General features: G+C 39.8%; 1 protein-coding gene across 2 annotated transcripts in view; it reads left to right on the forward strand.

The window, feature by feature from the left end:
- LOC132978896 (low-density lipoprotein receptor-related protein 8-like) overlaps positions 1-18,585 on the forward strand; it is an 89,650-nt gene that overhangs the window by 44,119 nt on the left and 26,946 nt on the right. For both annotated transcript variants that reach the window (XM_061044245.1, XM_061044247.1), the window contains exons 4-7: positions 1,911-2,039; positions 11,707-12,087; positions 15,047-15,169; positions 17,150-17,272. In XM_061044245.1, the coding sequence (XP_060900228.1) occupies positions 1,911-2,039; positions 11,707-12,087; positions 15,047-15,169; positions 17,150-17,272 (756 nt within the window). The remainder of the gene's footprint in view (positions 1-1,910; positions 2,040-11,706; positions 12,088-15,046; positions 15,170-17,149; positions 17,273-18,585) is intronic.

Here is an 18,585-nt window from a genome sequence, read left to right on the forward strand (position 1 = left end):
TGAACAGATGTGCTTTGTTTAGAGACATGGTTTGGCTGACCCTCTCCCTGTCTGGTCTAATTATCCACCATACAGTAAATACCCAATACATTATGTGACCTCATAAATGAAATTCATTATGGACTGTGTTCTCCCTCATCAAGCTATGAATGTTCTTTCGATTGCATTGTTTGTCTGTTTGTCTGAGTCTTCTGCAGTTGCCAAGGGGGACCAAGAAAGATTGTAGAATATTTCATCTGGTTTAATAACAAAGACATTGCACTTTGATGAAAAAAACACAAAATACAATATAAGAAAAAGGCGTTTTTGTGATGGCGTGGTAGAGTTGGTCGTCTCCTAACCCGATGTGTCCTTGGGCCATGGTATTAGTTACTTCTGATGGTCACTTGAAATAGCAGCCACTGCCCTCAGTGTGTGAATGGGTAGGTGTGACCTGCGGTGTAAAAGCGCTTTGAGCAGTCAGAAGAATAGAAAAGCGCTGTACCAGCAAGTCCATTTTCATAGTTTTTCATAGTTTAAACACAGGAGTTCTTCTGATGTTTAAGTCAGCTGTTTCATTGGAATCATCATGGGAAAAAACCCTTTAAAATAGTTTTGAAAACATGATAAATGACTGAAATATATATCTGATCAATGGTCACATTCTTACAAAAGTGGACAAATTGTTGGAAAAGTAAGGTTTTGGTAATGATTTATTAGTTGAACAGGTTAGCTTAAAGCAATGGATGAAAGTTTGTAACAGTTAGCTTAAAGATAACCGATGAAGGTTTTTATAGTTAGCATAATGTAACAGATAAATTGTAGAAAAGGTAGCTAAAACAATTGCTGAATTGTTAAAAGTGACAACAACATGGTAGAAATGTTTAGCTTGAAGCATTTGGAAAAACAGTTTGAAAAGTTAGCGTAAACAGATAAGTGGTCAAAATAGTTAGCTGAGAGCAATGGGATAAAAGGTTGAAATTTGATGTTTAAAACATCTGATTAATGGTTGAAATTGTCAGTTACATGTTTTGTGTGGAGGAAATGAATAAGTTGTCAAAACAGTTTGTATACAGTAACGTTCGAATGGTCAAATAGTTAGCTTCAAGCGTTAGATACATGCCAAAAACAAGTTAAGCCTAAAACTCTAGATAAATCCTTTAAATATTTAACTTTTAAGTGTTGAATAAATTGTTGGAATAGAGAACTGAAGCAAGAAATTACTGAAAGTTGGCTTCAAGAAAGGCAGAGATATATGAAAGAGTTAACATTAAAGGAACAATTCAGTGAACGAATTGGTGAGGCAATTTGTTTATTTTTTTATAGCCTTAAATGATATAATTAATAGCTTCCAATTTAGGACCAATATAGTATGCAAGTATACAAATTTAAAACATGACAGGTTGTGCTGTTGAAGTGATTCTTGGTTTCATCGGACAGGACAGTGGGGGGTACTTGTGACAATTTTTTAAATATATAGAATTTCAAAAGGAGACAATGATAAATGATATTCCCCCTGTATGCTGACTCTTTAATCAGTTCAAGGGACTCATGGCGTCCCTGTTAGCAAATATATATAATTAACAACATGCTTCATATTAAACGCAGTGTAATCTGGATCAAACCAACCTTGTGCCAACTAGAGCAGATTGGCAAAAGAAGGAGGAGGGGGACCGGGTTGTTCTTTTGCTTTACTGCCAACTGTACATTTGCTGTATTTCATGGTCTTTCAGCACGTCTCTGTAGAAGCAGCCCAGACAGTAAAATCAATTGGCCAAAGTCGGTGGAGTTTTGGATGACTTTTAAACTGCATCATGGGGGCGATAAAAATCAAGTCCAGCGGTGGCTTGTCGTTGTTTTTGTTGGCGCCTTTATGGGACCCATAAAAACCTCTGCAGTAATCTCCCTATCTCTTTCATCTCTGCCTACAGGCAAACAGACATGTCCTCCGGAGAAATTTGACTGTGGGGGAGCCACCAACAAGTGTGTCTCGCTGTCATGGAGATGTGACGGGGAGAAAGATTGTGAGAACGGAGCGGACGAGGAGGATTGTGCGTCTGGTGAGTCTGCCGTGACAGAAACACAAACAAGTTAATACAATAACCACATTTTTTGCTGGTTTCTATAACATTTCAAGAGGGTATTTTATAAGTAGATATGACATTTGTGAAAACCGACCTTACGAGCTCACAGTCAATATAATAAGAACTCTTATTTCTCCTTTTTTGAATTGTAAGAGGTTTCATCCTTTCTGATCTCACTTATCATCCTGCAGCTGAGACATGAAAGGCACAGCAGGGAACACTCTTTGTAATTAAAAGGATTGGAAATAAGGTTTGAGTGTGAAGCCAGCTGTACTCCACGACAGAGTCCCTTTTGAAGTGGAGTGATTTTTTTTGTGAGGAGTATCGCATATCTGCAGCTTTCCGTTCACATTTCTAGGTGTCTGTCATCACATTTTGAACCTCGAGTCTTTAGCCTTTCTCCAAAAATGACATCACTTTATACTCAGCCAATCAACAACTCAACCGTGCGCTGCCCCCACCCCCAACCCCCCGCAGGGACTATCCTTGCCCTACTTCTGAGGCGCTGTGAAGAATTGGCTTCTTCTTTTCTCTCCCTCTTTCCCTCTCTCTTTCCTCTTCATGTCAAGAAAAATTGATTGAGGCAACCGAGCTGTGGGGAGTGTGGTGTCAAGACTTTGAAGATTGTCTAAAATGGCAAGTGTTGGAAAATTCTGAGGGAGGAAAAAAAAAATGCCATCTTGTTATTATCCTATAGAAATTATGTTGTTCTTTTTTCAGCTATTTGCTGCCTGATACATTGTCTGTATGTGTGGGTGTCTACAAAATGAGAGGCTGCTTTCTTAGAAATTCCTGTTCCTGTTAAGAATTCCCATAATTTTCTCTCATTGTTCTACAAGGAAGTCAAAACATTTGGCATAAAATGAAAATACAAACCTGAGCCTTCAAGGAGATACCTCTTCTCCTTGAAAGGTTACCTGAAAGGTCAGAATTTGTATGATGAAAAAGGGTAATGTTTTGCCAGATTAGCCTGCAAGTGGCTTGCCATTGTTTTCTGTCTCAGTTGCTCCACACACTTACGCCAGAGCAAGTGGAAGTGATTCCATTGACTAGGTCTAATGCCTTTCTAGCTTAGATGGCTTTTCACTTGGCTGTCCATTGAGACCCAGTCTAGCCTGCGCTAATCCTTTTTTGCAGTCTAATGTCTGTATTGATGCAGTAGTCCTAAGCCTCTCAGTCGGGACATGAGGGCGGGCAGCAGTCTAACGCCCACCCAGGCAAAGGCCTGAGGTGAACATTGACCAGGAGGGACAAGCTGAGTCTGACACCAGCGCTGCACAGAGTTAGATATGATCACAAATTAGATTAATTATGTGATGCTCAGGCCAGCTTATCTGTAGACTGATTAGGCCAGACGCCAGACTGGAAGATGATGTTTCAAACAAGGGCTAGACGTTTTTAAAGACCTCACTGCAAGTCAATCAGACACGCCCGTGTAGTGGTGCCTGAAGAAGTGGGTATACTCTTAAATTTTCCCCAAAATGTTTTTTTTAAGTGGCCCGAAGAGGATTAATGGCCTCTGTTATTAACAGTGGCAAAGAAGACTCCTCTTGCATATTAAGTCAGTGTGTACTAGCCAATTAGAGACAGAGTTTGAGGGTCATCACTTCGCCTAGGAAAAAAAATTGCAGCATACTTCTGATTTTTGTCAATCAATCAATGGTGTGAACCAGAGGGGATTTAGAAGTGGATTTACCTTATAGAGACAGAAAAATAAATCGGTAAACTACGTGGTATACCTGCGTATACCCTGCACTTCACCACTGATCAAAAGGAATCAAAACCTTAACCTGTGACCTTCAGAATAACATGCATTTTGGACATTTGGTTTATGTCCATTGACTGTATGGAAATATAGAATATGTAACTCCACCATCTTCATTTTATAAAAGTGAAGCCAAAAGAAAACACACACACACAACATGCACCTCCACACTGTGAGATGTGATGACTTCTAAATGTGTACAGAGGCCAGGAGTCTCATGCCCCTTAATGGGGTTTTTAAGGGCATTTGCTGTCATCAATTTAACATAAAGAATTTGGCCATTTTAGGACATAATTCTGACTACGGGTCCTATTTTTTTTTTTTTTTTTAAGATTTATTTTCGGCTTTTTTCTGCGTTTATTGGAGAGATAGAATGGGGGATAGATTATCAGGGAGCTAGAGAGTGGGGAATGACATGCGGGTCGGATTCGATCCTGGGCTGCCCGCTCGGAGGACTACAGCCTCCACACATGGGGGGCGCGCACTAACCACTGTGCCACCAGCGCCCCTACGGGTCCTATTCTGGCAGTCTAAAATGTGCGGTGCATAGTCAGTGTTTCCCCTACCATTATATTAGGGGGGGCTGTGGTGGCCCATCTCGACACTACTGTAAGTTAGTGGTAGAGTGCAAAGAGGTTGAATTAAGTTGCTTGATTATATATGGGTGTGTTTTAGCTGTAACATGAATCAAACCAATCGGAGTGTAAGCACACAATCTGTTTAAGAGACGGTGCCTTCAGGCTGCTGCGTTGTTATTTACATGCCGGATTTCGGTCTCTATTCTTAAATAGACCAAACTTTTTTTTCACTTGAGTTTTTGGCCTTGTGCGACTTCAGCAGGATTCTCCCTGAGCTGTAGCAGGAATCACAGAGGTAGCAGTGAGGGTATTCTTGTATATTGACATCACCAGAATAGGGTCATGACAGGATTATAAAATAATTCAATATGAATGTTACAGTAAATGTAAAAAAATATCTAACTGAGAAGGGGAGTGCTGCTTTGTTTCTAATGGGTGTAGTGGAAGTCTATTATGAACTAATTTATGTATGCCCATATTTCCAATTTGCCCTCAAAGCAGGAAGGCACTGCGTCACTTAAGACATTAGACCAGGTTTGAGGTGTTCAGAGAGACAGTCAGTGTTATGCATACTCAAAATAGGAACATACCACCTTTACACTACCTGGCTGCTGGGTGGGAAAATGACAACTGCAGCAGGTGGCAAAGACACCTGTGCTACACGCCAAGACTCAGTTAATGACTGAAAGACTGTATAAATGCAACGCTAAAAGAAGTGTATTTCACAGAATTACAGTCTGGCATAGATGATAAATTGCCTTCTGTGTCAGTAAGTCTGCGTGCTGCAACTCTTAACCACTTCACACCAAAGTCTTCAGATCTTTCACATTCACAGTCAGAGAGTGAGGTGAGGGAGAAGTGGGGGAAATTACAGATTGGTTTGTCTCAGTGTGTCTGTTCTTAGTGGGCTAGCTGCTGGCTAAGGGGCAGCTGGAGAATTCACTTCAAAGTAAAGCGGTAACTAAGCTGTATGTTTGGGTTTAGAGGGAGAGTATAAATGAGTGAAAAAGTGTATAATGATACAGCAGCCGTCGGAGCGAATCGAGAATAAAGCTAATTTATGAACATTGTATGTATGTAATTAAGTTTTCCTCCCTCAGCCAGCAAAGGCTCAGCTGCACACCTCGGTTAATGTTGCATCAAACAAACTGTGGGTGCAGATATTCAAATACTAAAGCACAGATAGACATGCAGTGTGCAAAGTGAGTGATGAAAAGCTCTTATGAGGAGTTCTGGGATAGATGTCCGATGCAAAAAAAATCCTACATACATGGCCGTTTTTCCAATCTTTTCCCTATAGTCAGACTCAACTTTCACTTCCAGGTTTTTAAATGAACCTTTCGAAATTCACAATACGTATCACACATTGACATGCAGCCAACTTGAGCTCAGTTCGGGCTGTCTTATTACAAAGAGACCAAAAGTTACACACATTGTGCATAAATAATTGACTCAATGCTTTTGGCAACCTGCAGCTCTGTGTGAATCTGCCGGAGAAAATAAGAGTTTATTCCAGTGACTGTCACATCAGGTCATGCTCTACTTCACTGCACCCCCAAATGGCCCCAAAACATTTTGAGTATATGTTGGTAATAGCAAATTGAAGTCATCTCTGCAAGTGCACATACACTATAAAACATATTTAAGTACTTTTTATCTTGTTTCTTACATTTTTTATGGCAAAATTCATGTAAAATGATGCAAGAACAGATTGAAATTGTTAAACCCTTTTTCACGTGATCTTCTATAAAGCAGTTGGAGATTGAATCCTTATATGATACACAAACAAAATGCATACTGTACATTTGTTTGATTAAACTTTAAACTTGTAAAAACTAAACAAATCTATCCTCACAATTCTGGAGTTAACCAACAAGTTTTTTAATTGAAATGCAGCGAACTGATTGTTGTGGTTGTGAAGCACCCTGAACCCCTTTCCCTTTCCTATCCCACTTGAGTTTGTGAGAGCATTCCCAAGCTTAATCCTCCGTACAATAAGCAAAAGCTTCAAATCGACTTCCCACTCTCACTTGTATTTATCCAAATGTGGGTAGAGGGGTTGCATCCCCTAAAACTGACAGAGCTTAACGCACCCAATTGGCCCCAGCGTGCTCTCGTATTAGTAGAAATTTACAGAGTGCAGAGCAAGCTGCAAGACCTTAAAAGTAAATCCTGCAGAGGCATCCTGCTAATTGAGTCATCCACAGTTTGAATTATGTATCAAGTAGATGTAGCTCCACCAGAGGAAGCTTTCCCAGGTCATCATTACATTAAGAATCAGTTCTAGTGGCTCCACAAGAAGATTTAACTCAGAGATGTGGAGATGTATTCAATGGCTTCCTTTACCTCTTACATCTCTTCTCCTGTCCCTGTCGTGAAACCTAACTGGCAGATATGGTTTCCCCCCCAAGATGAGAATGCACACAGGAACGTTCTGCTAATCGGATTTGAGACAGGTTTGTAATTAAGCTAAACGTGGAGGCTTTTTGTTTTATCTCAGCGTTCATTCCTTTCTCCTTTGCCCTCAGTTGGCCTATCAGTCACTAATGATCTGAGAGCAGAGGTTAAAACACTCCCATCTTGTCCTCTATTATCTTCTATGGTCTTTACTGTAGATGGATGACATGTTTCTTCTCTATTACAGCCCAGTTTTCTCTGTAATTGTGTGTGTGGCATTACAGGAAAGGTCAGCAGTCGAGCTATTTCCCCTGTGAGGTACCATGACCCGTCTCAACTGGCAGGCAGGCAGTGTGTGTGTGTGTGTGTGTGTGTGTGTGTGTGTTTGCGTGTGTTTCTACCTTCCCAGATTTGTCTTTGCGTGTGTGTGTTCCAGTGACCTTGCTGCAGCGGCTGCAATGGACTGTAGCTCTGCGAGTAGACAGGTCTCAACTGTCCTTTCAGTTTAAATCTATGAATATGTAAGGGAAAGCTGGGGGACGTTTAGCTGCATTGACATTGACTGATGTGCTCAGAGGAAGCTTTGTGTGTGTACAGGTTTAAAAATAAATCTGCTTCTTATTCATGCTTACACACAACCTGGAAGTTTACATTTTTTTTTCAGATCATGTTTGCTCTTAAAAGGTGCCATAAAGATAGACTTTATTTACTTGCTCACTACTTCCATACCATGCCATGCCATACCATACCATAACACATGATACCATATCATACCATAACATGCCATGCCATACCATAATATACCATAATGCAATGCCATGCCATGCCATACCATACCATACCATACCATAACATGCCATGCCATACCATACCATACCATACCATACCATGCCATGCCATGCCATGCCATGCCATAACACACGATACCATACATTATAATACACTTTATTGTCCCCATACGTACATTTTTCTTGGACTCTGATGCTGCACACAGTCAGCTTCCTCTACAGTAGTAAAAATGAATGGCAAGAAATTCCTTCGGGATTAATAAAGTTCCATCTTATCTTATCGTCTCCCTTATCCGGAAAACAAAACAAACAAACAGCAATCAACATGTAAATAGAGAAGCACATACCATTGACAACTTTCCATATGTGGAGCAAAGTGGAACAACAGACTGAGATGGCCAAGAAGCTAGCATGGTTAAAACCCTTTGATTTGAGCATTGTGTACTGCCAGATGTAAAACATAAAAGGTTGTGTAGAATAATAAGAAATACAGCCCTTCATATATGTGTTCATGCATAAGATATATCGTACATACTGTAAACACATGGATGCATACATACTGTATGGTGTTTTAATCTGCTGAAAACAAATAATTTATATAAAAAACACACAATAGAAAAAAATGTACTCAACAAACTGAGTAAAATGCCGGAGCCTTTTGCAGGTTATTTATCATTTAAAGCACACTGACTAGTACATCATTGTACGCAGGCAATCTATGTGCTCAAAATTACTCAGAAGTCTAAAATTCACTTACCCAGAGCCACCCAAAGGAGAACAAAGTCCCTCTCCAATGTAACCAGGCCACTCATGTACTTTACTAATAGCATGCCCCATGTGTCAAAATGAACATGTCTATTGAATATCCTTAATTATTTAGGGGCAGATTAGTATGGAATGAGGGTAGAGACATAACACGGACAGGAGAACATATCTAAATCAGATGGAGCTTGTTTACTTTTAATGAATATAAACTCTTTGAATGGTTTCTCATTTCAGCTGCTCTCCCAGTGTGCTGCTGTGGTAGTCATGTATGTACCAGTGAATTCATTACACACTGATGTTTGCAGTGGAGAAAACTGTGACGGTTTTACATATGGTGTAACTACATAAGATATTAATAAGGACACTATCTTGCGTCCGCTGTTTGCTCCCCCAGTTAAACTCAGCAGCACGGTGGAAGGCTTCGTTTATTCCAACCTATGAGTTTACTTTTTGTTTGCTTTCATTGTACAAACACTAAACAGCAGCTACTCGTATTGATGCCTTTGGTTTATACTTTAAACATTTTAAATTAGTTTATTCAGTTGACAATTTACTTTATTTCTTTTCAACCTTTATTTAAACAAAATCATACAAAAGAGAAAATACAACATAAAAGAATAACTAACAGACTATAACAAACAGAATTAACACAAAAAATGAATAACAGTAGATATGTGCATTAACTGGTCAAATGATCCTGTATCCTGTTTAGTAATCTTCCCAACTAATAAAACAATCCCGTTTAAGGTGACCCTTTCGGAGAAAAATGCTCAAAGCACTTTTACCAAAGAGCGCGATTAACATGTTTCCTTGTGACCATAGGATGCAGCTGCTGAGAGGTTTAGGAGTCAGTTGGGAACATAAATAAAAAGGCAGGTTATTTAAAATGCCCCTTTTAAAAGAAACATGTATAATGCTACATTGTACAGTTTTGTAAGGAGGATAACAAACTTTTACACACAAAGAAGCAATACAAGAAACAAACGACAATACCACACATTACACTGAGTCAAATATTTTCAGTGAAGCTCAGAAGCCTTACATAAAGAACATACCCAAGTCGATTAGTGATGAAGGAAAACATTGTATTATTGTATACAATAAAAACTTGTATTAGTTTTGTGCTTGCAATGGAAGAATAATAGCATTTGTTTTTACAGAAGAATCCTCATTTCTCTGAAATCTCTGGACCTCCCTGCCGTTTGTGTGTAGATATCAGATTCTGCCTCTCCCTGTGCTGGCCTCAGTACTGCCACAAGCTCACAGTGGGAGCCCTGACTCCGTTCACAGCCTGAGTGCTTTTGGCCAGACATTATAGACAGAGAAAGCTGGGAAGAGGTGGCGAGAGAATGAGAAAGGGATTTACATAAACCTCCAGGTTGGCGTGTGGAAAAAGGAGACATCAGGACAAAGTTTTCCTCCTGAAGTAAACACATTTCCAAGTAGTGAGGGACAAAGGGAATCTGCTTTCACACATATTTGGTTAGGAACAGATTCTGACTTTGTGAAACAAGTTCATGAACACTGTATTTTGCCTTGGATTGTGTTGCGACAACCAAAAAAAACACTTCAAAGACTCATGCCATTGTCGTACTCTTTGTATTTTAAAATCATTCATTTGGACCCGCTCACGTTAATCACGTCAGAAACCTGCAAATCTGTTGTAACTACAGTCGTCCTCAACACTAATTCATTGATTTGATAACAACAGAAAATGCAATTGAATTCTCGCATAAAGAGATCCTCTGATTTAATAATTGACTGAATTTTTTGGTACTTTTAGCTTTTAAATATTTTCTTAAGCGTGATCAGTAGGCAAGGTGCAAATGGTTACGTGTTCATTAAATATTGTTCATGGTCCCTTTGCAGATTAAAAAACACAGATATTAGAAGTGTAAATGAGGGCATTCATTAATGAGTTCAAATGAACCAGAATAGCAGAGTGACACTTTGATTGTTTGTAGATTTGAAGTAGTTTGAATTTTGTTTTTTTTCCTACTGTCTTGTGAATGTACCTTAGTGCTGCTGGTTCATTGTTCTTTCTCGTTTTGTCTTTTTTGTCTTTCTCTTTTTGTCTAGGGCAAATTTCAGCAATGTATGCAAATCCCTGAGAATAAAGTTTCAAAATCATGAATTATTAAGCAGTAATGTCTGCTCAGGGATGCTGTGGGCATGTCTGTTGAATGTGACTAAACCACGCCCACATACAGGAAAGACGCACCCTCTCCCCTGTCAAAACCTGCTATTCAGATTCATCTAACTCTGGCCTCCAGGGAAGACGCACATGCAGAATGAAGGCATAGCTCGCTAAACTGCAGATCATGATTTTGAAACTTGTAGTAAGTCTTATCAAGTAGAAGAACGGAAGATGCTTAAGTGCTCAGTCGTTATTCTTTACAAGGGGAGATGGATTATGTATAAGGAACCCCCATGTGTCATTGAACCCCCCCATTAGGCCCCAACTAAAGAGAAGACAAACTTTCTAAAGGTCTTAATCTATCATTCAAACATAGTTCTCAGTCTTTTCATGTTTATTGCAACTTTTTCCCAAATATATATATATTTATATGTTAAGAGACCAATTTCTGATTTAGCTTGACACAGACTTTAAATTAGTTTGAGCACTAGCATGTAGGCCTTTATTCATACAATACAGAATACCTCCTTCACTATAGAAAACAAACATAAGCCAGAGAGAAGACGAGCAAAACAAACACTCTCTACAGACAGATATCTTCTGAGAGTGAAGGAAATACTATTACACAGATCCTTTACAGAGTGGAGAAGGAGCAGCTGATGGAAGTGGGAGTTCTTTTATCGCTCACTCTACAGGAGGGAAAACCTCTCACCAGCCTTTGGTGAAAATCGCCATCATCCCCTCTCCTCCTGTCCGGCTCTCTTTCCATCCCTACCCCACTTTAAAGACCAATATTGACTTTGAGCCCTCATGAGAAACTCTATCACCCTCGCCGTGTGGGCCCTTATATTTGAAGCTAATTTAAGCCAAGAAGTTTCTCACCTCTGCTCATACTTTTTCTATTATAAAGTTACCTACAGCTGCAGCCAGTGTTGAAGCTTCATCTTTGATTAAATGCACATACAGCAAAAACTTAAACACTGGGAATCATTTTTTTGGTGTGTAACTGTGAAATTGCCTGTTACGTTAAGGTTCATTTTAAAGCCTTTAGACTTATTCATTACATTTTATTTTTCAGCAATTTGACAAGTTGTCAGAAGATGGCCAATCTGTACATTAAAATGAATCCTCTGCTTCAGTGTTTTTACAGAAAGGCCCTCACCTGATCCTCAAATTTCACATTGATTTTTCTTCTTTTCTACTTTACTCTTAGATGCCAAAGCCTGCCCGACCGGTGAGTTCATGTGTGCCAACCGCAAGTGCTTGGCTCAGGTCTTCGTGTGCGACGGAGACGACGACTGTGGAGACGGCAGCGACGAGCTCAAATGTACTTCCCCTCTCACCTGCGGGCCCAACCACCTCCGCTGTAACACTTCTGAGTGTGTGCCACTCATGTGGAGCTGCGATGGAGATCCTGATTGTTCCGACAGCTCTGATGAGGGGCCTGAGCGCTGCGGTGGGGACGGGGTCCCGTACCGCCGGGCAAACTGCACTGATGGGGAGTTTCGCTGTGCAAACGGGGAGTGTGTGCGGTTGACGTGGAAGTGTGACGGGGATCCAGACTGCAAGGACAAATCTGATGAATCTGACTGCCGTAAGTTGCTCTTTCTGTCTCATTTCTTTGCATCTCTGCAACCGTTCCCTCTCTCGCTTTCTTTCTTTCTTGCAAGGCCTTGACGATCTTTATCTTATCAAGGTCGTCTCTCTATTCACTGTTAAAGCTGTCTTTTCAGATTATATTGTTGCAGGGTAAACACAGCTCTGTCTGAAGGGGTTTCTGTACATGTGGATAAGCTGAGTTGAAGGATAGTGTCAGTACAACAAAGAATGATACATATGTAACCATGGATCTCTGAAGGACCTGCGTCTCATTTACAAGCTTATGTACATACAGTTCTGAGCAGGGTTTTCGAGCACATAGTATAATGGGAATGTTAACTTAAAAAGCAGGCATCTATACTATTAATGAAACTAGATGAGTAAATGACCCAACTCCTCTCTTGATTTGTTACCCCATTAAACCAATCTGAACGAGTGTATAATCGCAGTCGTTGGTTTAGAATCTTCTAAACCAAGGGGGCTTTCAAGGATAGAGATGTAACCGTAATGTGTATTAACCCTGACGTCCAATTGTAGTCACTCCTGGATCCAAACAACCAAGATGGCAACAGGCTCCCAGGCTTCCAAAAGCCCTCACACCCACACATGACGTCTTGGTGGCTTCTTCCACTTCTTCTATACAGTCTATGTTTGGATCTGAAAAACAAATCTTTAGAGAGAATTTGACTTCTGTGATGTTGGAAAAGAAAGTGTGATTAGTTTTGTCAACACAGATGTAACGGCAGTTACATTTTATACAGAATGCTAAATCACATAAAGTCCTTTAACCAACGCTTCAGAGAGAGCAAACTGACAATTTATATAGAGTGTGATGTTACAGATAGTGGATCATTTTAGGAAGTTGTGCTTTCCTGTTTTTTAGAAATATTTAATTTTTCTTCATTCGACCACATAGATATAAGAACCCTGTAGAGTTTTTAGAATGATTTCTTTCACACTGCTTGTTTAAAGATATCTTCAGAATTAATCAAATTCCAACACATTCGGAAGTAATTAGAAGGAGGGTCAGCTTTACCACTACATTGTGTTTGTGTGAACAGCATGTTTCGATGTCTCGAGTACTGAAGAGAAGAAATAAATCACAAACAAATAACATTTCCTTCCACCATTGAGGTGTTACTTTGTCATTTAGCACATTGTCGTCTCTACTGGGAGCTGGTGTAGGGTTTGTTTTTTTCCTCTTAATGTGTCTGCTGAAGAATGTGTTTGTGTTGATAAACACTGTGTGAAGATGGGGCCTTGAGATAAAACAGGTTTTCCTATTAGCTGGTCATGGATGGGCGAGCCCTGGAGCTCATGTCTCACTAAGCCCGAGTGTGAAGCCCAGATAGTCCCTCTATTCATTATCAAGATGTGTGCTGCACACATCAAACCAATTCTTGCTCTCTGTGGTGTCATATAAGCAGCACTTACAAGAGAGTGATGTTTTCTTACACAACGGGATCCCTGGGTTAAGAGAGACTAGGATGCTCGACTTCAAGTTGTCACACTCTCTTCCTTTACTATATTCACATACTCTAACGTAAAAATCAAGTGCACAGAGGCCGTGCATTCACATCTCCTGTTCTCTGAAAGCGAGGAGTCTAAATGGTTACAACGGTTCAAAAAATGACTTGAGGAAAAATCAGTCCTGTCTCCCTTTGTAGCTCACAAAGAAGCATCAGTATTGATTTAAGTCTGTTTCATAACCAGCTACTGTAAAAACTTAAAAACTATAAAAAAAAACAGAATTATTCATTACACTTCATTTTTTGGCAGTTTCACTCCTAAATTCTGCTCAAGTCACACAACAGTCAGTAAAGTTAAAACCTTGATTAATTATTTAAGGTAAATGGACTTGAGGCTGTATTGGACTTTTCTAGTCTTCTATCTAGTCAAAGTGCTTTTTACACCACATGTCACACCTACCCATTCACACACTGATGTCAGAGGTTGCTATGCAAACTGACCATCAGAAGTAACGAATCCGATTCATACATAGTGAAACCCCTCTGACGAAGCAGCGAGAGCAACTTGGGGTTAAGTGTCTTGCCCAAGGACACATCGGACATGTGGCTGAAAGAGCTGGGGATCAAAACCTCGACCTTCCGGTTGAGAGACGACCAACTCTACCAACTGAGTGTGAAAATGGCCAGATAAAAAAATGTTGTGAGGTCGGATGGGACCTAGGGACCACAAATTGAAAAGATTTCGTATCCCCAAGAAATTAAAGTCAATGTCATCATGATTCAGCTATATATTAAAGACATGGCTTTTTGTCTGTTTTTATGAATATGCAATGAATACATAAATATATAAACACTGTATAGAGTGTTCTCTATGTGTTTTACGTCTATCACCCCCCACCCGACCCAGCTCATCTTGTGATAACACTAAATCATATCGCCCTCAGTCATATATATTGCTTTTTAGTGTGGTTTAGAGAAGAGTTATACGAGCACAGTGGGCCCCGTTGATGAAAAGTGTGTCTGTTCTTGGGATATTAATGAAATTTGCCGTTGCTTCTTGCCGCCTCCATCTTTGCATTACTATATTGAAAATCATTCATCACACGCCCTCAGGTTGACTGTTTCTGTCCCACACAGCACCTTACAAAATCTGTGAACATGTCGAAAAGCACTACTGTATGTCATTTCATGTCAAGGATTTTCATTATACGAGCTTTAGAGCAGCATGTCTTATTAGGTAGTCAAAGGAAAGAAACTTGTGAAAAACTGATGAAGTGCAATTCAACACAAAGTCTTGTGTTGGTTTTGACCCTGGGATGCTGTGTTCCTTTTGAAGGGATTAAAGGAGATTTACATGTCCAATATCACATGTGTTTACAATTCTATGTGTGTGTGTGTGTGTGTGTGTGTGTGTGTGTGTGTGTGTGTGTGTGTGTGTGTGTGTGTTTGTGTGTGTTTGTGTGTGTGTGTGTGTGTCTGTTGCAGCCCTGTTGACGTGTCGTCCAGATGAGTTCCAGTGCGGCGATGGTTCCTGCATCCACGGCACCAAACAGTGTAACAAGGTCCACGACTGTCCTGACCACAGCGATGAATCTGGCTGTGTGAACGGTGGGTCCACCTGTCGTCTGTGTGCATGTGAAGCTGCCTGAACCTGTTCCCCTCTCTGCCTGTTCACCTGTAGCCTTCTTTCATGCAAATGTCTGTTTGAATCTGTCTTTTAATTTGTTTTTGTTTTTTGCTGCTACTTATACTTGATTTGTGAAACATTTTAAATCAAGGTCATTGTTTTAGCTTTGGAACCTCAGTGATCCGTAACGTATGGTGTAACTCAACCTCCCAGGTGAATTTGAAGTAGTACACAGGGACTTTAAGAATGTAGCGTTTCTGATATTTCATTCCTACATTCCTACTTTAAAATGTTTTGCCAGCTTGTTGCCTGAGTTAGAGTCTAATTTAAGATTGTTCAAAACAATGAAAACTTGATGAATAATAATATATACAGCGCTTTACTGTTTGGATTCTAAGGATTTAAGTTGTGGTTGATATGAAGACACCTGCGGTGACGGATGTTCCATGAGAAGCTACTGTCAGAGAAAGAAAAGAGGAACAACTGGGGTATTTCTCAGCGGCACAGCTACCAGCTTCAGGCTGTTATTGGAAGGAAGTCAATCAGAAATATAATTTTAGCACAATCTGATTTAATGCATATATCCAGATATTACTTAACAGATGTTTCTATAGCAACAGGTTGGCAATTACTCTTCATCTAACAGCTCTCTGGGCTGCTTGTCAAAACTCAACTTCTGTCAAAAAAATGTAGAAAATGTTTTATCATTTTGTATATAGATTTATTTTGTGTTGTTGTTTTAGCTGATGTGACCATAGCATTACATTTCCTAGCAGCTTCATGAAGTGCCTTATTGTCATGATTTGGTATTATTTAGGTTTGTATTTTCAGTGTTTCTTTATGTTCTAGTGTGTTTTCATCATTCTTGAGTTCTGTGTGTCTTCAGTGTTTCATGTATTTTATTTTGTAGTTGTCCTCAGTGTTTCATGTGTCCATTCCTTCCTCTGTGTATTTCCCTCCATTGTGATTGTCTTCACCTGTGTTATTAGTCTAACCTGTGTTTGATTACCCCATGTCTATTTAGTCCCTCCTGTGTCAGTTCATTGTATGTTGTATCTATGTCGTTCATTGGTATGCCTGTTTTTGCTCGTGCTCCTCTGTGGCTCCCTGTTTTTGATCCCTGTGTTTTTTGTTGTACTTTCTGAAGTGAGTTTTTGTTTGCCTTTTTGTTAAAATGAATAGTTAGTTAATTCCGCACTTGGGTCCACACTCCCTTGTTTTCCAACCGAACCGTGACACTTATTGTCTTTTGCATAAGAAAGTGGAAAATGAACATTTAGCATCCTGATAGCAATGAGCTAAAGTAAAGCTAACAAACACTGAGCTGCCTCTTGTGGATACCAAATGCATAATCATTAATATTTCATCTGTATGTGAGAGGTAGACAGTGCCACTAACAACATCTAATTTAGAAAGAAAGCCAATAAATAGCAGGATTGAACTCATTATCAAACTTAAATACATTGAATGCAGAACTTCTGACCTTAAAGAGTATCAAATCTATGGTTTCATTGTTGTAAATCTGTATGGGTTGTAATTGATTGATTTTGTGTAAATAAGTAGTGTGTGATGTCTCTGGATATTAATCATCATAAAATGAATTGCTGTATTTTTTTATTACTGGATCATGTTCAGTGCTGCTGTGCTTTTGTATCAACTCATTTCATGTTCCTCTCATCTCCCTGTGATACATATTTTTCCAGCGTACTGCAAATTACTTTGCAGGGAAATTAAGCCTAATCACTGTGAAACTGGACCAATTTAAAGTTTCTATTACACCAGGGTTTTAATGTGGGGAAATATGCATATCTGAGTTTACTGTCACTTGTTTCATGCAAGCCTTCAATAATTTGATGAACCACAGGAGGCTTTCACACTGTTTTTTGATGCTTCTTATGCAAATAAATGTTCCAGGCGATCAAAGAGTGGACGCTGATTCATCTTCTGCTTGTTTGTTGCAGCCACCAAATGTGAGGGACCCCTGAAGTTTCTGTGTAAGAATGGCGAGTGTATTGACAGCTCTAAAGTGTGTGACTCTATGAAGGACTGCAAGGACCGATCCGACGAGCCGAAGAAAGAGTGCGGTAAGAAGAGTTTTTTTTTCTTTTTAAAACACAGTTACTTACTCAGGTCAGATGTAAGTAACATATGTTGGCATTGTTTACAGTCCACCTAGCAGCTTCAGGTGAGAGAATAGGAGTTGAGAGATGATGTCGCAGAGCAGACTGCACTTTCATGAAGATGTCTGTTCATTGAAAACAATGTAAAGCATTGAAAGATGATGGCAAATTGGCCCTGGGGGTGAATTATCGACGATGCTTTCCTCCCTTTTCTTCTCCACTTGAACTGTTTCCTGTATACAGCCTTAGCTCAGCCCACTGAGACATCAGTAGTGGAAGCTACTTCTCTGACTACAGTGGAAACCAGAACACTTCCAATCACCAAAAATCCCCTCCTACTGATATTGCATTTAACTGCAGTACCCGTGAATAGAGATGAGCATCCACTCACACAAGACTATGTGGACAATGACACCCCTTCAGTCTGTCTAATGTCTTGGTCCTTCTAGAAAAGCATTAACTTGTAATAAAAAATAACACGAAAGGAAAAGTCTGAAAACTTGTTACATAAAAACGATGTGATGAAGAAAGTATCCCCTCAGGACGGATTATTTCATTAAAAAAACAGTGATAGATAGTGGTGAGTGCTATCACAACACTATGACCCTAAAGGTTTGATACCACAGAAGTCAAGTGACATGGCCTCGAGTATCATGAAGATATTGATTCCTCTCACTCATCAGCTGTTGACAAACTCTCTTTAGTTTATTTATTGCCCTCAACTGGTTTGCTTACAAGTAAAAGCTTTTCCATCATGTCCCCTGAGTAAGAGACGAGGATACTGTGTCAGCAGAGCTTTGCCTCTGCCCTGTGCAGTGAGGGGAGCATGTACACATCTATTGTAAATGGATTCAAGCAGTTAATGTAGCAGCGTAATCGTGTTTGCCATAACAAAATGTGACTACCTCTCTTCTATTACCTTGCATTTCAAAGGCTTTGAAGGCACACTTAAAATAGCGGCAGCCTCTGTTGATCAGAACATGAGCCTGCACGTACTAATTACCATCAAATAGTAGAAAAGGGTTTCTTCTTCTTCTGCTCTGTGATAATATCTCTGCATACAGTATGTGTGTATCTCTTCACCTATTTTAATGATCAAAAGTAAATGAAATTGCTGTCTTATTCCAGCAGCATAAACTTGATCTTCAGTAGACTGACCTTTTGACAGGAAAAAGACATTGCACCAAAACAGGTTTTCAAGAGTAAAATGTCCCTCTATCTCCTGCTTCCCCTCACCCTCTCCTTGTATCTCCTCCCCACTCTCCTTCAACTCAGGT

The sequence above is a fragment of the Labrus mixtus genome, chromosome 8 (genome assembly GCF_963584025.1).
Source record: "Labrus mixtus chromosome 8, fLabMix1.1, whole genome shotgun sequence".
NCBI classification, from domain to species: Eukaryota; Metazoa; Chordata; class Actinopteri; order Labriformes; family Labridae; genus Labrus; species Labrus mixtus.